Source organism: Sus scrofa, chromosome X (genome assembly GCF_000003025.6).
Source record: "Sus scrofa isolate TJ Tabasco breed Duroc chromosome X, Sscrofa11.1, whole genome shotgun sequence".
NCBI classification, from domain to species: Eukaryota; Metazoa; Chordata; class Mammalia; order Artiodactyla; family Suidae; genus Sus; species Sus scrofa.
In genome coordinates, this window is record NC_010461.5 from 60,485,308 (window position 1) to 60,508,164 (window position 22,857).

At 37.5% G+C, this 22,857-nt stretch overlaps 1 protein-coding gene across 5 annotated transcripts in view; it reads right to left on the reverse strand.

Annotated features, from left to right (window-relative positions):
- Positions 252-22,857, reverse strand: part of ZDHHC15 (zinc finger DHHC-type containing 15) — a 99,634-nt gene continuing 77,028 nt past the window's right edge. The window contains exons 10-14 of one of the 5 annotated variants that reach the window (XR_002340576.1): positions 21,478-21,581; positions 9,061-9,139; positions 8,496-8,632; positions 6,257-6,334; positions 252-4,681 (exon numbers count right to left, since the gene is read on the reverse strand). Coding sequence is in view for 3 of the 5 variants with exons in the window: in XM_021079754.1 (XP_020935413.1) it covers positions 4,629-4,681; positions 21,478-21,581 (157 nt within the window). In the remaining 2 variants the exon portion in view is untranslated. Of the gene's footprint in view, positions 4,682-6,256; positions 6,335-8,495; positions 8,633-9,059; positions 9,140-21,477; positions 21,582-22,857 lie in introns of those variants that run through there. The other 4 variants (XR_002340575.1, XM_003135195.6, XM_021079754.1 and 1 more) reach the window with 4 other exon arrangements.

Consider the following 22,857-nt stretch of genomic DNA (forward strand, 5'->3'; position numbering starts at 1 on the left):
TTGCTGCTGATTTCACCACTCATATCCACATAGGAACATAAGAGAGGAATACTGAGCACAGGGCTGAAGGGGGTGTTTGGAAGATGAGATGTTACATAGGCGTCTACATACCACAGATACCAATCAACCTGGGAGTGAATACACTATATACCCATGAAATGAGATATATAGAAACTTCCATCAAAGTGGTCTGAAATTTTAGGCTTTACCAACACTGTTTACAAAATCATAATATATAAAAGAAACAACAATTTTATGCATATGCTTTTAATAAAGGACTTAGGAAGATAAAGTTAGTATTTTTGGGTATTTCTGTAGCAAGACACATGGTTTTACGAATACTTTATATAATCATTTTAAGCAGATTGGTGGGAAAAAAGGATTTGTAACAAATTGGCAACATGAGCTTAACTTCTGAGGTCCCCAGTGCTTTAGTTTTTCTGGCTCTTCAATGTATTTCATATATTACTAAGACATAGTACGAACTTTCCTGCTGTGTCCCTTTGCTGATTTAGCCAACAGGGTGACAGCCATTATTCCTTAAATGCATCTTATCTTACTGTTTTTTCCCTTTAATCATTCTCTACTAATAATCTATTTCCTGATATGTTACAGTCATATCTAAATCTACTGATGGTCATATACCAGGCTGCTACAAAAAATATACTTAATAGTTTTGAACACTGTGTGGGACACAGCTCTAGCCCTTTTGGGGAAGTAAACAGTCATGGGTTGCATGCTATTAGGAGATATCTATTCATTATTATGTTACATTATAGCTGCATGCAAAAGACTATAATTTAATATGGTACATTATAGCTATTGTTGAAGAAATGCAGACGTGCTATACCTCATAAACCACTTCCTACTGATTGGATGGAAGTCATGAATTTTCTAAGAATATGAGACTTGTGGAAAGGTCTAACAATCTTGTCACATGCCTTCTATGACTCTGATAGAGGCACAGTACATGTCTCTTGCACTAATTAAGTACCTAGGAGCAGAAGTTCTAGAATGTATAAATGAAATATTCTTCACTTGCAGTGACTGTTGGACTTTTTTCTTTCTTTTTTTTTTTGCCATTTCTTGGGCCGCTCCAGCGGCATATGGAGGTTCCCAGGCTAGGGGTCTAATTGGAGCTGTAGCCGCTGGCCTACGCCAGAGCCACAGCAACGCGGGATCCGAGCCGCGTCTGCAACCTACACCACAGCTCACGGCAACGCCAGATCCTTAACCCACTGAGCAAGGGCAGGGATTGAACCCGCAACCTCATGGTTCCTAGTCGGATTCGTTAACCACTGCGCCACGACGGGAACTCCCTGGACTTTTTTCTAAAAGTAGAGGACAGAGACTCATTCCTTTAAAGTATTTGCTCCTGATGACCAGGCAGCCTGCTTTGGGGGCGTGTGTGTGTGTGCACTCATGTATATATGTGTGATGATAGGTGAAAAGGACAGGCTTTGCATGACTGTTACATTCCTATGAATTTGGGCCATGTTAAATTTCAGATGCACATTATAATAATATATATTAAATATTCTTAAAACAAACCTGCTAGGATTGTGCGTAAATCACCATTAATCTCAATGTCTACACTTTGTGCAATTTGGCATTAACATGGAGAAGCATATTCTTTTCTCTGCTAAAAACAGCCCTGAGGATGGGCTCTATGGGTGCCAGAGGACATAACAGCACTGGCTGATGCCATTCGGTGTAAAATACATGTGTCACATGGGGAAAGAGGGGAAAAGAAGCACATATAGTATTTCTATCACACAGAAAATAAGAATTGTATTAATTGCATACTTCCAGATTTTGGACAAAGTGAGACTATTTTGAAATGTAATCCTGCCCTGCTTGCTGTTATGTTCTAAGCTGCTCCATGGTTATTCCAATACTGGGAAGCTAAGTCATTCTAACAGTGCACTGGACATGGCAACTGTGAGTTCTGTCCCAGACAGCTATTTGTTTTGGAGGGCACTTCATTTCATTTGCCTTTAATTTTTTCAGGTTCGACTGTGAGGAAAGTAATTTCTATTCTGTCTCTTCCCAAAGATACTGTTAGAATGAATGGAATAACAGTAATAAAGTACTCTAAGCTCTGTAAGAACAATCGTCAATGACAGCATGGAAGAAAGAATGGAGCACACTGATCTGTTTAGAAATACTGTTCTGGTTAGACTTTTCATTCCAGTCCTGCAATGAAAGATATATAAGAGCACTGGGGAGTTACATAGCACCTTTCACCTGTATGATCCTAACAATTAGTGTCTTTGTTTTGCAAATGGGGAAGATGGGTACCAAAGATTGGGGAATGAAATCCCACAGAGGGTATTGGACATGGCCCCAAGGAAAAGCACGCAAAGGAGCCAGGTCAGGGTATGTATGTAATTATCAAACAAACTTCTCTTTCTTATATATAAATAGTCAACCAATTGAGGGTGTGTGTCCAAGTATAGAAGTCAGTACTCAATGATCTATAACAGGAATAATATCAGAGTCTACAAACTAGTGGAATCAAGGTTCAGAGATAGGAATAGGGTTTCTTTATTTCCCTAAGTCCCCAGGTAAAACCCTGATTTTTTGGCCTTTAGAAGACAGTGTAAGTCTGTAAGACATTAAACAATCATCTCTGCATTATAGCTTTCCTGAGTTTTACCCTTCCAGTGCTTCCTTAGAGTTCTCTGATATTGCCTTTTATGACCTGATTTCTGAGTGCTGATACATTCTATTCATCAAACAAGTTCTTGATTCCTTCCTGACTTTGAATCACAGCAGCTATTCTGCTTAACCCTTGGCAGAAGGTGATGGATGAGAAAGGGAAAGATTGCTTTGATGCCAACTGGCTGTGAAGTAAGGAACAGCCCTACCTTTAGGAAAGGTACATTTCTATATGAATATAAGGCAAGGCTTGTCAAACATAAGACCATGTGAGTGATCAAATAAGCTTTCAATATAAACCCAAACAAGAGAGTTTTGAAGGGAAAGAGGAAGGGGAGAAAATCTTCCTATTTGAACATACATGGTTTCATCATGAAACGCAGTGTGCATAGTCTTCTAGGCTACTTATTGGCATCTGAGTTTGAGAAACAGTCCTTGGCCCTAATAGATTTAGTCACAGCTAGTATTCTCTCAGATGAAATGCTGGCCACACCCCATTTAGTTTATGCTGAAAGTCTTAACCTTGACTACAATTACCTAGAGGATTCAAATGAACAGGTCTTTCATTGCTTTAAGTAACTGGATTGCTCACATTCGTAGCTCCACTGAAGCCAAAGAGTTATGGCAGGCAACTCTTTTTACTAAAAAGGGTTTTAGGGGGAGTAATTTAGCAAACTTAATATCCCTCTAGGAGTTCAACAACTTGATATCAGTAAGATGCCTCTAACTCACTGATCTTTGTAAACAGAGTTAGGACTTCTATTGTTAGCAGCTGGGAACTAAAGCAATGACTGAGAAATGAAAACTATCAATACTCTTAGGCATTATTATTATAGAGAAGCAGCATTAGTGTCCCTATTCATTGATTCAGGCACTAGGACTAAAAGAAAGGCTTATAAATTGGGAAATCCATGTAAACTACCTTAAATGGCTGCACTACTACTGAAACAAACAAACAAAAAGAACAACAACAACAACAACAACAACAAAAAAGAATTGGCATATTACTATTAGGCTTTCACTATCTGTACAATAATCCCTGTTATGAAAACACACATCTTTAGTGCTAAGTTCTTAGGCTAATTTCAACTGTGGAAGTTTACCTTTATTAACAGTATGATAATTAAACCTGAAATCATCCTTAAACCTCTTAACTAAACCAATGGTTAATAATTTAGGCTTATAGTTTTTCTTTTATCACAAAAGTAATTCATAAAGGCTAAAATAAAGCTAGGTAGCATAGAAAAGAATAAAAGTTTTTGGAGAATTTTACCATAGTCTGGCATTAAAGTCTTTAAAACACCAATCATTATGATAAATATAGTAGAAATCTGATCCGATCTCTATTAGCTGTGGTGCCTTCAGGAATAGGTTTTACATTGTTCAATTCTCAATTCAAGGACCTCGATCACAGTGTTGAATCCTCCTCCTGAATTTTAGGTACCTGATATGGAAAAGGTGTTCACAGCTTAGCAAATATTTAATTGCTATTTAGGAAAAAGTATGATTGAATAAAAACTCCAGATTTTTTAAACTTTGATTTTCACAACACCACAGCAGAATTTTGTGTAAATATGCTGCATATATGCATGATTATAAATGCACATGCATACAAGCAGCAAGCATAGTTTGATTCCCCTCAATACAACAAAGACCCTACTGGTATGATTAATAGTCTTTCTAGGGAAGTTAAAGAATCTTGGTCTTTTGAGTTCCGCTTTACCTGACAAGAGGAGTGAAAAGAGCCTCTGAAAAGATATACACTTTACATTTAGGCTTTCACAGATGGAGGGAGGGGAAATAAAGAAAGAGAGGAAGACTGGCTTGAATTAATTGCTACCAGATTGATGAATTCAGCTAATAAATAACTTGTAAAGTCCTGAAACATCTATCTGCACAGCAAGTATTTGATGGAATGCTTTCAAGTTGTGAAGATTTCAGTCCGCCATGGTGACTTATTTTGAAGATTAGAATGGTTTCCAACACTGAACTCTATAAGCCTCATGGGAGATGGAGGGTCCTAAGAATGAAAAAAAGAAATTCACAGGTGAGCTGAACTACTGTAAATATCCACATGGTAACATCTATTGACAATAATATGCAACTGTTAAAATTGTTTTTGAAGAGTATGGGTCAGCATTGAAAAATGTTAAGTGGGAGTTCCCGTCATGGTGCAGTGGAAATGAATCTGACTAGGAACTAAGAGGTTGCAGGTTCGATCCCTGGCCTTGCTCAGTGGGTTAAGGATACAGCGTTGCTGTAAGCTGTGGTGCAGGTCGCAGATGTGGCTCAGATCTGGCGTTGCTGTGGCTGTGGTGTAGGCTGTGGCTACAGCTTTGATTAGACCCCTAGCCTGGGAACCCTCATATGCCATGGATGCAGCCCTAAAAAGACAAAAAAAAAAAAAAAAAAGGAAAGAATAGAAAAAATGTTAAGTGGAAAAAAAAGCTGGATACAAAATTATATATACCATGTTATAATTATTTTTAACCCATAATTTTTATCTGGAATAAAAGACTAATGAAATACACTAATTTGTTGAAAGTGATGGATTCATGGGTAATTTATTTTCATTTTATATACTTTCTACTTGTATTTTATACATTTTCTCATATGTATAATTTCTCTTATATATATAAAATATGATAATATTTTTTAAAAAAATTCACAAGCAATAACATAAGCTTTGAAATTAGGCATTGCTGGGTTTTTTTCGGCTTTTTTTTTAGGGCTGCACCCACTGCCAGCCTACACCACAGCCACAGCAACGTGGGATCTGAGCTGCATCTGTGACCTACACCATGGCTCATGGCAACACCAGATCCTTAAACCACCGAGTGGGGCCAGGGATGGAACCCACGTCCTCATGGATACTAGTTGGGTTTGTTACTATTGAGCCACAACAGGAACTCATGAAATTAGGCATTTCTAAATATGAATTCTAACTTTGCTCTTTGCTATCTTTGTGACTCTGGACAAATAACATCAATGGATCTTAGTTTCTTCATCTGTAAAATAGGCATAACAAAATCTACCTAAAACAATATCTGGCATATAGAAGGCATTCAAGCAGCTATTACTGTAAGCCTTATGGAAAACAATTTGGCCATATATATTAACAGTTTTTAAAAGTTTCATACCAGTAATTTTACTTCTAGGATCCTATCATAAGAAAATGATTATAAATGAGGAAGAAGATTTATGTTCAATGATATTTTTGGCAGCCTTACTCATAATAGTGAAAAAATTGTATAAAAATCTTAATGTTGGACAGCAGATAATTGGTTAAATAATCAAAAGAACCTTGATATAATGGGAAATTACTTTAAGCATTAGTTGAAAAGAGCAGAATTCAAGACAATACAATATAGCCTCAATGTTTAAAAATATATTCTTAGAAAATATTGGAAAGGATACAACAAAATTTGGTAAGTTTTTTTAGGTGGTGGGATTGTGGGTGATTTAAATTTTCTTTGTAGTTTTTTCTCTTTTCTGTTCTCTTTAATATACTTCTAAAAAACAACTTATGATCTCAGAGACTGTTTTCCACCCCCCTGCTTCTCATTCATTCAGCAAATATTTATTGACTACTTACCATGTGCAGGGCATTGTGCTAGAGGCTGGCGCTAAAATGTGAGCAAGACATAGTGACTGCCCTCAAGGAGCTTACAATCTAGTTTGAGAGACAGAAAAGTAAGAGGGCTATTACAACGCAGAATAAAAGTGCTCTCACAACATTATTATAGTTGCACCCAGAAGGGATCCTGAGTAAATTATATGGAAGCTGAAGCCTAGAAAATAATAGCAACCTGAAGGAGACAGGAATGGAGGAGGTGGAAGGTTGCTGAAGGAAGCATCCCAATCATGGGAAACAGGTGGGGCATGTTTTGAGGGGCTGAAAGAAGTCAAGGTGTGGTTCAAGTATAGAGTGTGAGGACAGATCTAGTGGAAAGGAAGCTTCAGAGTTGAGATTATGAGAGATGAATCTGGAGAGATGAGCAGAGGCCGGATCATAAAAGGGCTTGTAAACCATGTTAAGGAGTTCAGACTACACTGAAGCCAACAAAAGAGCCATTACACAGAGTTGAGTTTTTCATCTTTCTACTTGCAATATGGAAAATGAACTGGAAGAGGGGCAAAACTGGAGGCAGGAAAACCAATTAAAAGTCCATTGCAGTAATGCAGATGACACATGGTCTGGGGTCATGGTAATCAGAAAAGTCCACAGCTTCCAGAGATATTCAGGAAGTACAATAAACACACCTTAGTGAATAATTAGACGTGGGTAGGGGATGAAGGAGAAGGAACAAAACAGATTTTTTGGGTAGGTGAAGTTGAAAGGCACTTGGTTATTCAGGTCTGGGGCTCAGAAAAGAATTCTGGGCTGCAGATATATATTCAGTAGTTATCAACATATATATGCCCTTTAGCCAAGGAATGGATAGATTCCTTTGAGTAGATTTATGTGATGGTCAGGAGAAAGCCTAGCAAAGTTTGGGAAGATACTGTCTTAAGCAGATGTCTGATAGTAGGGGTAGGGGGAAGAAGGGTGTAGGAAGTTCCAGAGAAGTATGAGAGAAGGGTTTTTAAAAATTTTTTTTAATTTAAATACAGTAAAATTAACTTTTGTTTGGTTTACAGTTCTGTGAGCTTTTATACATATGAAGAATCTTCTAACCACCATCTCAGATAGAATGCAGAACTTTCTCCAACCTCTAACCCTGGCAACCACTAATCTGTTTTCTCTCTATGTATTTTTGCATATGTATTTTGTATTTTCTCTCTATATATTCCCTATGCTATGAATTAGTTTTTTTCACTTACCATAATATATTTTAGGTTTGTCTATGTTGCTATGAGTATCAATTGATCATTACTTTTTTTTTGGCCGTCTGCATGACATGTGGAAGTTCACCGACCAGGGATTAAACACACACCTGAACCACAGCAGTGAATTGTTCATTACTTTTGATTGCTGAGTAATGTATTTTGTGTACCCTTTCACTTATTGAAGGACATTTGCTTTCCAGGTTTGAACTTGTATACATAAAGCTGCTATAACCATTCATATACACATTTTTGTGTGAACACAGGTTTTCATTTTCTAGGGAAAATATTCAGGAGTAGGATTACCAGGTCATATGGTAAATGTATGTTTAACTTTATAAGAAACTTTACAAGGAAGTGTCAAATGGTTTTTTTCAGAGTACATGTGTTGTTTTGCATTCCCACCAGAAATGCATGAGAATTCCAATTGTTCTGCATCCTTGTCAGCACTTGGAATTATCACTACGTAAAAACTTTGCCTATTCTAGTATGGGTGTAAAGGAATCGCCTTGTGGTTTTAAATGCATTTTCTTAATGGCTAGTGATATGGAACATCTTTTCCTTTCTTTTTCTCCCCAATGAATATCTATATTTTAAAAGTAGCTTCATTGTCATACTAATTTTCAAATGTGAATGACTTTTCATTTATATTTTAACAAAGACTTTTGGCACTAACTTCATAGAATACTCACAATAAATTTTTTAATTTATTTTTAAATTGAACTAGAATTGAAATTGCTGTGACTCTGGTGTAGGCCGGTGGCTACGGCTCCTATTCAGCCCCTAGCCTGGGAACCTCCATATGCCATGAGAGAGGCCCAAGAAATGGCATATGACAAAAAAAAAAAAAATAAAATAAAATCCACAGACTGATAGGCTTCTGAATAATTGCCAAATTTTTCATGGGAATAGAATTGGAAGGCTTATCAGATCAGAGCTTTGAGCTCTATGGTATTTTTATTACTAAAGTTTTCCTTTTAATTCTGAATTATATTGGGTTTATTTACCTGTGAATCTTGCAAAGAGAAGGCTGTTAAGCTTTTCACTAGGCCACAGAGAATCCCATGTGTAAGGCTACCTGCCACTGATGAAAAAATTAGTAGCATTCTGAGAGAGTTGGAGTTGTAGGAATGGTGCTTTTTGCCTGTGAGTGAGTAAGAGTAGGTTATTAACTGACATAATGGAATCAGGCAAAAAAACAAAAAACAAAAAACAAACAAAAAAAAAACAAAAACTATTTGTAATCTTTTTCATTTCAGAGACCTGAAATGCACCAGGACAAGGTTTATAACTCATAGTATGAAAGTAAATAATCCAAACATGTTTGGCTATTCCTGGATAACCTGGGGTCTTTTAGCCAAAGTGAATAGTGTGAGTTGCAGGGAGGAAGGGCATCTTTTTCAGTGCATTACATAGGGAAATTATGTATAGAACTTCTGCTTATATGAGTAATACAAGAGTGACAAATTTAACATCTTGTTTACCAGAGTGAGAACTTTTTTAGTTCTGCTCCCCAGACTGCCTCTTAGCAGTCCAGGCGGCACTCTAATGCCCCTCCCTCAGAATACTAACCTGCTTGAGGAATGTGGGAAATGTGAAAACTGCTACGTTTCTGTTTCCACGGCAAGAGATGATGATCCTTCTGGGTAATCTGTAAGGTTGAAAGGTGAAGATAATCAAATGTCCCTTTCTCTTGTATGGATGGGTATTCGTTTATTTGCATATTTCCTTCTCAGTCAATCCCTGGAGGGAGCAGACATCTGCAAACATCTAAAGCCTGTTGTGCTATACTGAAGCATTTGTAACCAGTCCAGGCACTCATACTTCAAGAGTAGTTAGCCTGCTATACTATGAACTGAGTTATTTATCAGCATTATCTGATCTATAATAGTGGATGGTATTTATTTCACTTAAATAGTGATGACAGCTCAACATCATTTGGCTTTGATGGAATGTCTTGGGTCTTGTTACTCACAAAATTACTCTGTCTTGTTATTCAACTGGACATAACTGATATAGCTTTTATAGTACTTTATGTGTTGGTGTGTTTCTAGAAAGGAATGCAGTATCTAGAAAATAAGAGACTTTGGAATTAACAAGCAATACCATTTATGATACAAATGTTCTTGTTTCCAATCCCCAGCCTTTTGGGGAGCAAAGTACACTCTGAGTGAGCTTGCTTAATGTACAGATGATCACTTTCTTTATATCCCCTGCATAAACTGTATTTTGAGATTTAAGGAAGAAGTCAACAGTGGTTGTCCCTTACATTTTCTGCTTAGTACATTCTCCTTTATAAAATCAATGCGCTATTCAGAGTGTTCTCATAAATGTGAGGTCTGGATCCCATAAGACAGAGGCCAGCCAGGGTGGGTTACCCTTACCACAGCAGGCTAGCAAACTCTCATGTCACTGGGTTAACCAGTCAGATTCCAGAGACAAGACTGCTTTCTTCCAGGAAGAGTAGAAAAGTAAAAAGTGGCTCTGAGAATGTCTGTCTTTGAAATCATGGCTCTATGGTGGGCATAACATCCTGTCCTGTTTGGAATCCCAGACTTAGGGTGTTGTTGTGCTCAACTCTGAACAGAAAGCAGTTGTATTGGCCCAGCTCTTCAAGGAAGGGTGTATAAATAATTACTCATGTTTGTCAACAGCTCAAAAGAGAAAAAGAGGCAGCAAGTGCTTGAGTATACATCTCAGCTTACCTATACATTTCTACCAAGGAAGCAACTGGTAAGTGTAAAAGGCAATTCTGGAACTTCACTGCACTATTTGTCATGCTGTTTCTTCCTGATGGTTGGCTGTCTCAGAACTTTGTAGATATGGTTTGGCAATGTACCTTTTCAGAAACTGGCTTTTGGTACTCTACTAAATGAAACCCATTTTACTCTTTACCATTGCAATCCACACTTGTATCTGGCATAGAACACTTCTTCCCAGCAATTACTAGAATTAAAATCAGGCTTACGGACATTGAACCTTGAGCTGAAAAATTCGATTATCAACTCCCTTCATGGTTCCACTCCAGGAGGAGATTAAGCTAAGGCTGCAAAGGTAGAGTCGTTACCAGGTGAGGACCAAATTGAAAGAAAGCAGATACTTCAGAAAAAAATAAAGCTTGCATAATAGAAGACAAATGCAGAATTTAGGAAAACAATTTATTTTCTCCTTCTACCATCTGCACCTATACTGCTTTCACCACCCCCACCTGCTCTTGCTGCCTATGTTGTAGTGATTTTACCATTATTCAATAAATGTTTACTTGAACCAAGAATGATGTCAGTTTAGTCTTAGTGTATGCTGGTTCAATTTTGGTTCTCTTTCTGTGTCATCCTAGATCTCCTCCCTTCCTTTAAAATCTTATGTTCACACATAAACCTTTGATACTATGGGAAGTGACCATAAGAGTATATATACACTTCTTTATAGCCATTGGTTCTCAGAGATTGTGAACAGTAGGGAAAATGGACATAACGTAGAATCTCTAAGAATATAGGTTGAGTTATGACTGCTTTATCACCTTGCATAAATGATTTACCTCCCCAGCCTCAACTTTTCATCTGTAAAATAGGGTGACACTCTCATTCACAGTATTTTTGTAATGCTCTTCCCTGAATTATGAGTGTACTCTAAGATTTTATTCTCTACCCTCTGACTTTCTTTTTTTCATTCATTTTTCTTCCACATGAATGGATGCCAACATTGCTTAGGTGATGTCAAATTTTACCTTTTATCTCATTCCCCTAGCTTTATTCTCTCCTTTGATTATCTCTTACACCTCTCATGGGTTTAACCACCATCTCTATAAGAAAGACTCCCAGATCTCTTTAGTCACTGGGACTATTTCCAGTTATTTAAAATGTCTCCTGGCTTTAATCCTTCCTCTTCATTTCTAGTATTACCACCACTGCTGAAGCCATTGTGACACATGCTCTATTGCTTTTTCTGGTTCCTGTCTCTCCAAATTTCAATCCATCCTGCATACTAGTACCTGAAATTTATCTTTCATTATACTAATACTACTGAAGACCATAAAATTCATAGCTATTTCCTGTTTTAGCAAATCTACAAAGCCCTCTACCATCTGGCCATATTTTACTTCTCTAAGATTACTGTTCACAACCCACAATGCCTGCCCAATTCATAGGAATGGATGGCCTCTTCAGTGTTCTTACCACTTTTAAGTCACACTTCTTGCATGGAATGCCATTTCCTTCTTCCTACAATCTATCCAGATGTTACTCTACCTTAAGTCCTGCTTCTGCCTCAAAACTTTCACCACTATAGCCCATACACTCTCCCTCATCATTGATATGCTCAGAGTTTAAGCATCACTGCACACAGTACTTAGCACAGGCCTAAGCTTACTTGCTAGCATCACTTTTATGGCAATGAGCACATTAAATCTTGTGTTAGACTTGTGAGCTTTTCCTATCCTTCCCTACAACTGCAAATTCCTTGAGGGCAGAGGCTATCTTTTATCTTTATATCCTTCCAAAATACCTTGTCTGAGGTGTACCTTCAGGAAATATTTTTTTTTCTCTTTTTTGGCTATGCCCACAACATACAGAAGTTCTCAGGCTAGGAACTGAACCTGAACCACAGCAGTGACCCGAGCCACAGAAGTGACAACCCTGAGTCCTTAACTGCTAGGTGACCAGGGAACTATAGGAAATACTTTCTGAATTGAACTGATGGATTGGAGACCTGGAATATTTCAGGGACATGTGCCAATTCAGGTCTCAGGGTTGGACAATGCAGGTAAAGCAGTAAAATGAACATTCATAATATTACTGAATAAGTTAAGTTTTCCAGGAGCAGAAAGAATGGTCACTCCCCTTTTATCTAGAAACAAGAGTAACAAGTCCCTTGAAAAATGTGCAAAAGAGTAGCCCTCCCTAACACAGTCCATTATGTTTTATTCTTTCAGTGATGAGACTTAGGATTCTTACTCTTGAATAAAGGCAAACAACAAGTGTGAGAAGAGGATATTTATAGTCTGATAGTCAAAAACCTAGGTGGAAGTTTAAGAGGGAGCAACTGATAATACCTAGAGAAGATACCTGAAGAAAGAAATTTGGTTCCAGAATATGGGAAAGTATGTTAATAATGTAAGCTTACAGTGGCTTCTAATATATAATAAATATATCTCCCAGAAAGGGAAAAGAGCCATTTGGTGAAAGATATAAAGTTGTGGTTATTCAGTTTGACTTTCGATGAGATCATAGAACATCATATCTTAGAGCTGAAGATAGTTTAGAAATCAAGGGATTGAAACTGAAGTCCAGAGAAGAGAAGGGACTTTCCAAAAGTCATACATTGAATCCAGTGGCAGAGCTGGGAAATGATCCCCATGCCAGAGCTTTATCCATGTTCTCCATCATTCTATTTCTGATGAAAGAGGCATAGGAACTGAGAAGTTTTCTTTTAAATGGACCTTATTAAGATCTATAAACTGAAAAGTTAAAGTGAGAACAAAGGAGAGGTACTGGATGGTACAGTGATTAAGGGTTTGGACTCTGGAGCCAATTCTGTCACTTACTGGCTTTGTGACTTTGGGCTTCTCTGTGCTTGCATTTACTCATCTATAAAGTAGAGTCATTTAATATTTACAACTTACTAAGTGATTATGACTCTTAAATGTGACAATGCCTGTAAATCAGCTGGCATATAATAGTCATTCAACAATTTAGTTGTACCCCTGGATTCAAACAAGCATCTATATGTAATTTTATTTTGCTAGGTTGCAGACAATGAAATGAAGGTGATGAGGTCTCTAACTTCAAGGATTTCTTATCTAGTCCCATTCCATCAAAACTCTTTGTTGGAACTAGGTTACTTTCTTCATCACTTAGCTTTGCAGGGACTCCTGCATTATTTGTGACTTCTCTTATACCTTCTGCCTCTTCATTCTTTGCCACCAATCCAAATTCTATCTAATCTTTAATGCTCAAATTCTACCTGCTCTGTAAAGCCTTTCTTGACAGGCCAGGCCAGGCCTATAGAAATCACTTTCCTTTAAGTTCCTATAGCACAAACTTTATGGTTCTACTCATTTGGTCAACATCATATCCTGTATTGTGCTATGTCAGTCAATTTTTCATGTATGTGTCTTTATCTCCCCAAATAAATTTAACAAATGTTAGCTTCTCCCTTTCCCTTCTCCTTTTTCTATATATTCTGATTAGTCAGACATCCTCATCCAGAATAGCACTGTCTCCTATATGTAGGAATGAGAGAAAATAGCCCTTTGAAAAAGAGCCATACACATAATCATCCCAAATGTATAATCCTAAGTATATAACTCATAAATTGGTAAGATGTTAGTATAGTTCGATGTATCGTGAATTCCCATATAGAAAGCTGGTATAGAATTGAGTGAGACCAAGGACTTCCATAGTTGGCTATACCTATTGCCACTATGCATGGGGATAAATAAGGGCACTTTGGAGCCCCTGAAGGAGTATATTCTTTTTTTTTTCTTTTTGCTTTTTAGGGCTGCACTCGTGGCATATGGAGGTTCCCAGGCTAGGGGCCCAATCAGAGCTACAGCTGCCAGCCTACGCCACAGCCACAGAAATGCCAGATCCGAGCTGCATCTGAGAGCTACACCATAGCTCATGGTAACACCAGATCCTCAATCCACTGAGTGAGGCCAGGGATCAAACCTGCAACCTCATGGTTCCTAGTCGGATTTGTTTCCGCTGCTCCATGATGGGAACTCCAAACGAGTATATTCTTTAAGGTGGAAAGCATGAATTTAACTTAGGGTCTTGTCTAAGTCCTACGGTAGTATCTTAAAGTTCCTCAGATATAATCATAGAAGTCAGCTTAGGCCCAAAGAACAAAGTGATAAGGTAATTTTCTCTTCAAGCAAGATTCAATGGCTGGAGAAAAGTCTATTCAGGTCTTTTGCCATTTTTTCCATTGGGATGTTGGCTTTTTTTTTTGCTGTTGAGTTGTATAAGTTGCTTGTATATTCTAGAGATGAAGCCCTTGTCAGTTGCATCATTTGAAACTATTTTCTCCCATTCTATAAGTTGTCTTTTTGTTTTCTTTTTGGTTTCCTTTGCTGTGCAAAAGCTTGTCGGTTTGATTAGGTCCCATTGGTTTATTTTTGCTCTTATTTCTGTTGTTTTGGGAGACTGACCTGAGAAAACATTTGTAAGGTTGATGTCTGAGAATGTTTTGACTATGTTCTCTTCCAGGAGTTTGATGGTGTCTTGTCTTATATGTAAGTCTTTCAGCCATTTTGAGTTTATTTTTGTGCATGGTGTGAGGGTGTGTTCTAGTTTCATTGATAAACAGATGGCCAACAAGCACATGAAAAAATGCTCAACATCCCTGATTATTAGAGAAATGCAAATCAAAACTACCAGGAGATACCACCTCACACCAGTCAGAATGGCCGTCATTAAAAAGTCCACAAATAACAAGTGCTGGAGGGGCTGTGGAGAAAAGGGAACCCTCCTGCACTGTTGGTGGGAATGTAAGCTGGTACAGCTACTATGGAGAACAGTATGGAGGTACCTTAGAAATCTATACATAGAACTACCATATGATCCAGCAATCCCATTCATGGGCATATATCTGGACAAAACTTTCCTTAAAAAAGACACATGCACCTGCATGTTCATTGCAGCACTATTCACAATAGCCAAGACATGGAAACATCCCAAATGTCCATTGACAGATGATCGGATTAGGAAGATGTGGTATATATACACAATGGAACACTACTCAGCCATAAAAAAGAATGACATAATGCCATTTGCAGCAACATGGATGGAACTAGAGACTCTCATCCTGAGTGAAGTAATTCAGAAAGAGAAAGACAAATACCATATGATATCACTTATATCTGGAATCTAATATAGAGGAGAAATGAACCTTTCCACATAAAGGAAATCATGGACTTGGAGAATAGACTTGTGGTTGCTCAGGGGGAGGGGGAGGGAGTGGGAGGGATCGGGAGCTTGGGATTAATGGATGCAAACTATTGCTTTTGGAATGTATTAACAATGATATCCTGCTGTGTAGCACTGAGAACTAAGTCTAGATACTTACAATGCAGCATGACAATGGAAGAAAAAATTATGTATACATGTATATGTAACTGGGTCCCCATGCTGTACAGTGGGAAAAAAATGTGTTGGGAAAATAACAATAAAAAATAAATTAAAAAAAAGATTCAATGGCTGACTGGGAGGTGATTGCACAGAATATCACCCAGAGATGCTTCTAAATGACCAAGCTCTTAATGTCTAAGGCCTCTTGTCTCATAACCAGAGCTCTTATATACAGGATGTATTTAGGGAGTCTGAGTTCTGATGAAGAGAAGGGCTCTTACCACTTTCAAAAGGTCCAGTGATTACAGCGATCTCTGGCACAGAATGTAAGTGTTCTTTGATAGTATCACTTCATCATCTCCCTAAAACAACATTATTCTCATATCATGCCCCTACTCAAAAACCATCATCAGTTCCCCATTAGCCTCTGAATAGAGTTCTTAGTCTTTTATCTAAGATCCTATGCAGTCTAACACTAATTTACTTGCTGAATTATTCTAACAATTGTCTTCTACATGCAGTCTTATTTTTGTGAGTTGCAGATAATACTGAAATGAAGGTGTTGAGGTCTCACTTCAGAGTTTCCATCCACTCCCCTACCATTCAAACTCTTTGCTCACTTACATCATATCCCCCTCACTTAGCAAAGAGTCTCATGCATTTAACCTGTGCCTTTCCTTTATCTTCTGTCATCTCATTCTTTGCCACAGGTCCAAATCCTATCTCATCTTTAAGGCCCAAATTCTATTTCCTCTTAAAGACTTTCCTGATTAGTCCAGCCCACAGGAATCTCTCTCTCCTTTGAATTCCTATAGCACAAACTTTATGGTTCTATTTATTTGGTCAAGAACATATCCTATATTGTTTTGTTAGATAATTTTTCATATATGTATCTTTTCTCCCCAAATGCAAGACCCTTAAGTTCAGAGTCAAAAATGTATAACACCCCTTATGGATCCAATTTCATACCTTTAATATACTCTCAACTAATACTATCTTATTTCTTCTGTTCTTTTTCCTAATGGATTATTTATCATAGCAGCAGAAACTACCAGATTTAAAATAAATCTGAAACCTCCTCTACCTTGAGCAGTTACTAATGACCTCATAAAAATTTTTTTTTACCCAAAGGAGTAGGAAATTAGTCTATATTACAAAATACATAATACGTTAGAGTCTGAAGTCAATATCTTCCTGGATAAGTGTCCAGCATTTGGCAAGGAATTTCATTCTTTCAAGCCCTAGTTATCATTAACACCAGGAAGTTGTATTAGCAAGTTCAAGCAAATTTTTGTTTCTCAGATAGAGATTTTTTTTGCCATGCCCAGGAGGTTCCTTAGCCACTGACTGAACCTGAACCACAGTAGAGACCTGGGCCACAGCACCAGATCCTTAACTGCTAGGCTACCAGGGAACTCGAGATTTTTTTACTTGATAAAAATATTCCCCCCGGAATATATTCTATTATTAAAATTATCAAAATAAATCAAAGAGTTGATTTTCAGTCTCATCAGTTAGAGCTAGAAAGAAATTTTTGTGAGTTAAGAAAAGCTTGGTTCTTTTTCTGCTGGATTCTTTTAAAATTTCATTCTTGTCATAGTACATTGATACAGAGCAACTGAAGTGGGCTTTGAATAATTATTGTTTATCCTAGACTTGATCCTGATCTAGAGCTCCCTACTGGATCCTCAAACCAGGCTGATGTCAGAGCTGGGTGAGAAGGAGGAAAGGAACTGGCTCTACTTTCTTCACTAGGAAATAAAGGAACTAAGGCTAATGGATAGAGGTCATGCTGTTACAATTGTCAGATGCTAATCTTGATACTTTTATATCAAAACCAAAACTAAGTTTAGTCCCTGTCAGATAACCACAAAAGAGATGTTCTTGGTAATAATTTCTAAAGACTCCAATCCAAGGGTTTTGGGTTTGGGAATATTAAAAAGCAGATTATTATGAGTTTAGGTTTATCCTATATAACAGGGGGGACTGGGAAATTCCCTGCAAAGTGTGGGACAAGTTTTCTCTGCAAAGCTCTGACCCATTGTATCAGGGTTAAGTCTAGACTCTTAAGAAGTTTCATGGCTACCATCCAGGCTGGGCTCAGGTGATTTGCTTCCCTTACAGCTTGAGCAAATTCACATCTCATGGGAGTGTGTGTAGGAAGTCTGGCCAATCATTATAAACAATATTACCTAGTTCAATTTGGCCTTCTCTGTAGGAAGACACCAACATGAGCACTGCAGGTCACTTGAATTTGCTTATTTGGATCAATATGAAAGCAAACCTCTCACATCCCTTTGGTAAGATCTTGTAAACTAAATTTTCCTAATAAGTGGGTTGTATTTCTATTTATCCTAAAATATTTCTGGATGAAAACCTCTCTGGAGCTAGGTAATATCATTATTCAATCAGAAGTGTTGTTAAAAGAGTTATTCCCTTACAAATGGAAAAAGCCATTATTCTGCTGTTGGAGTCTTTGTTAATGTCTCTGTTAAGTTCACTGTCTAGAGAGTATTGACTGTGGCTACCTACTCTGAATTACAGGGATTCTGTATCTTAAGTAAATTTCCATGATCAAATCATTGAGCAACTAATCTGAAAGGGTGATGGCTGGAAAATGGCATAGACTTTATTACCTGCCTGCTGAAACAATAAAAGAACACAGAGCACTCAGAAAGGCACCAGAGCCATAAAGACAAAAAGAATATTAAGAAATCACCTCTATAAGAAAATACTAAGGAACTAGGCTCACTCCCTTCGAGAAGGCTGAGGATTTTTTAAAAAAGGGATTTACTTATAGTCAAACCTTCACATACAGTTTGCATTTAAGAACATGCTGACAGGAGTTCCTATGTGACTCAGTGGGTTAAGTACCCGGCATTGTCACTGCAATGGCTTGGGTTGCTGCTGTGTTGCAATTTGGATCCCTGGCCCAGGAACTTCCACATGCTGCAGGTATGGCAAAAAACAAACAAACAAACAAACAAACAACCAAAGCCACCCTGACGATCATACCCACCTTATTATTTATGACATTTATGGCAGGCAGGGCCATACATGCCACCCATCCAATTTGGAGGAAATTGATCCCCATCTTTAATAGAGCAGAAAGGCTTATACTATAATCTTTAACTTTTTTTTAATGCAAGCTACAGGAAAACTCATAATGAGTAATACAAGAGACATCTCTGCATCATTTCCTCAAAAAGTTTAATGCAGCCCTAAGCCTCTCAAAAGTTTTTTAAAAGATGCTTTGCTAAAATCTCCTCAGAATAATATAACAATCTGTCACTTTTGATTTGTGCACTTTTCTTTCTTTCTTCCTTTTTTTTTTTCCTTAGGGCCACACCCGTGGCATATGGAAGTTCTCATGCGAGGGGTCGAATAGGAGCTGTAGCTGCCAGCCTACACCACAGCCACAACAATGCCAGATCCGAGCAGCATCTTTGACCTACACCACAGCTCACGACAACGCCAGATCTTTAATCCACTGACCGAGGCCAAGGACCGAACCCATGTCCTCATGGATACTAGTCGGGTTCATTACTGCTGAGCCACATCGGTGATTTTCACATTTTTCTATGCATTTGTACATTAGTCTCATCGGAGAAGCCTATTTAAATCTCGACTTCATATGGGTGTTTCTTTACCTTGTACATTGCTGTACTAAAATAAGGCAGAGATTTTAAAGATAAAGATTTTATATAGTTCCTGTTTATGATATTACATGTTTACTTAACGAGTTACTGTTTTCCCATATTTTATCAATTTATATATATTTTAGAATGCTCTGCATTACATAATGTACAAATACATTATTTATAGTAAACTAAATATTTTGGGATAAGAATGAAACCCCATTATTATTCCTTTAAGAAACTAAATTCAACACATGTAATTTTAACTTATAGCACCTTTCCCAGGAATCTAAGTTGTTAAAAGTGCAAGGACTACTTGTATATGACCAATTTTGCACAGAAAATGAGGACAAGTAAGGATAACACAGAACCAACTGGACAAATAGTACAGCATGAGAACCTGTGTTAGAAAAAAAGGTACAGTTTTCTAATAGTTAAATTTATTAGATACTGGAATGGGTGATAAAGGAGGTTTGTGGAATCTCTTTCAATGGACTTTAAAAAATCCTCGCATATCTGGAGTGGTACAGTGGTCTTGCTAAAGTGAAAGGCATCTTATGCTCTGTGATTTTAAAACTGCTGTAAGAAGCAGTTTGAATGCATTCTATAACAAGAATGGCATACAATCACAGTACTATATCTCATGTGTATTTGTCCAAAGGACAGACATAACAGTATATTGGAAAGAATCTGGGATTTTGAATTAAGATGACTTACTTTAAGTCCAAGTTCTGTCTCTTTCTTGCTATGTGATCTTGGATAAGCTATTTAATACCTACAGATCTCAGTTTCCTCCATTGCAAAATAGGATGGTACTACTAATAACGTCTACTTAACCTGACAGTTGTGGAAGAAAGATTTGAAAAGTAGCATATGAAAATACTTTGTAAACTATAAAGCAGTACACACTGTTTTTTAATGATTGAATATTTTTGGAAAAGTCTGGAATTGGAAACTGTTTCAAGGAAAAAAACCCTTTTTATAATGTAGTGCTACCTCTATACTTAGTTTCCACTTGCCAAAACAAGTCTCATACATGAATAGTTTTTTCACCCCACTGGGGAGATATTTCAAACCAGGGTAAGACCCCGTAAGTCTCTGATTTCTATTAAACTTTAGATTTCTTAACACCAAAATAAAATCCTTATCACCTGTAATTACAGTAAGTAAAAGTCTATTTAGAAAGTCTGATAGCTGAAGGATGAGAGGTCAAAATACAGTCGGTTTTTCAATAAAGTCAGCAGGGGGAGGTAAAAGAGTTGCTTGTATTATAAATTCACTGAGCTGGGTTAAGAACTCCTTCCTTTTGTAACTATGGATTTGGGACTGTTTTATCTTTCTAGTCCTAGCAACAATGCCTTACTCTAAAACTGGACTTCCAGGTGGAGAAGCTAGGACTAGATCGTCTAAACAGGTAAACATTTAGAAAGGCTGGCTTTCTATCTCTACTCCCCACCTCAATGCCTTTCCATGTCCTTATTCAGTTGCATTTCACCCCAGGTACAGTTGGTGATAACTACTACAAGTTCCCACCCAAAATTTCTGTCAGCTACTGTATTACTGGGACCAGCCTGGTATTAACAATATATACAAATGTTGAAGGCACAGAAGTTAAGAATAGCATCACAAGGAGACCAAGAATAGATGGCAATGGGGATACAGGACATGAAAACCTAACTTTTAGCTTTTCACACGCAAAAAAAAATCTCAAGATGACTCAATAATCTGGTGAGGGAAAGGTGGAGAGCAAAGTTCTGCTTCCTTATTTTTCCTCTGAGAGCTGCGTTTTAGAAAAGTATACTACATGGATGTATAGCCTTGCCCCCATACACCATCTTTTTTTGTGTGTGTGAGTGTATTAAACTATTCTAAAGAGGAAATGGAATGGTATTTTAAAGAAAATTTAGCCAATGTGCATGAATCAGGGTAGAGAAAGATGAGCTGTTGCCCACTGATTGCATCAATTCAAGCAAAGCACTACAAGTGACAACTGGCAAGATTGTTTATGAATATGCACAGCACTGCTTGTTATGTTTCCTGATTTATCTAATTGGTTAAATTATAGTAGCACAAAACTGGTAAGGAACCTTCCGAGCTGTCATCTAATTCTGCCTAAGCCACCTAAACAAATCTGGCCATACTTGCCCTTCTCCAGCCAAAGGGTACTTACGAGGCTGACATGCTTATGTAATCCTTCTGTAAACTATTTTCTCACTACACTACATTTGTTGTGTTAACATAGTCTGCTGAGTGGAGAAAAGACTTCCTTCTCACCTACTTACCTCGGTTATCATCCTCGTTGTCTTCCCAGGGCTCTTCATTTGCTAGCAATGGGTTCTGTGACTCATTCATGGACCTCATAGGGAAGGAGTGTCCATCGCCCGGGCTGGTGGGGAAATGAAGGCAGTGAGATCTTGCAGTGGACATAGACTGTTTATGAACATAATAATGCTATTAGAAATAGGAGGGAGTTCTAAGAGAGGTTTAAACAATTTAGGTTATTGGCTAAAGCTGTGCTGGAACAGGATCTTATAATAGCATAATTTAGTTGCAGTTGCTCTCAATTTCTATATTTTGTTTGTCTGCATCAGTGTTGACTCTTTTTGTTTTGAAGAAATTCTTTAACTTGCTTCTCGCAATACCCAGTATGGCAAAATACACACATAGCAGGTTTCATAAATATCATTTAATGATGACGATCCCAATTAATACCCCATTGTCTTATTGCTTTGGTTCTAAATTTTCAAGAAAAATTAGCAGATTCAGAATCACTTAATTCAGTGGAGATAAGCTGCTGTGAATTGGTGATAAATAATAATAATGTCTGAATGCCAAGTTATTTGGTTTGTATGGTAGAAAGTTTATTAAGACTGAGGAAAAGAGTCAGAGTGAGGCATTTCTAACAGTGCAGATTCTGTGGGCAATTATCCACCCAGAATTGATAATTCCCATAGAGGATGCAACTATACTGATTATAAGTGAATGGGCTTTGATTTTTGCTTTCGTTCTTTATTCCAAGAAGGGTCATTTTAGACCTCCCTTTGGCATAGTGATAGTCTGTGTGTGTGTTGTGTGTATGTATATATGTGAGTGGGGTGCAAATAACTGCTGGTAACAGTTATTAATCAACATTACCCACTGACACAGTTTTTTGATTTATAGTCAGGGCAGTAGGATATACCACAGCTCTTAAATAAATGAGCCCGTAAAACACTAACTGGTACAAAGGAACTATTGGGGCATTAGTGAAGAGAAAATCTTCCTTAATTATCACCCTACTTCAACAAAGTTTCCTCAAATAAGTGAAGAAAATAGATATATCCCTGTCTTAGGAATGGATCTAAAGGGGACTGCTATGATATACATTTTTGTGCCTAGTTTATCTCTATCTTTAGAATGATCCCCAGAAATGGAATTACTTTGACAATGGACATGGAGATTCTTGGTTTTTTGATATGTACAAATATGTGGAGAAGAAAAACAACAAGAGGGAAATATATCCTCAAAATACTATAAGCGGTGTGGGCAATAGTCTTAGAAATTCTTTTTCCTGTCTCCATTTTTAATATTTTGGGGTTAAATGCTCATAACACTTTTATGAAGGAAAAATATTAAAGTTTTTAATTTAAGCAGAAACAAAAATCCAGAACAAAGATTTAGAG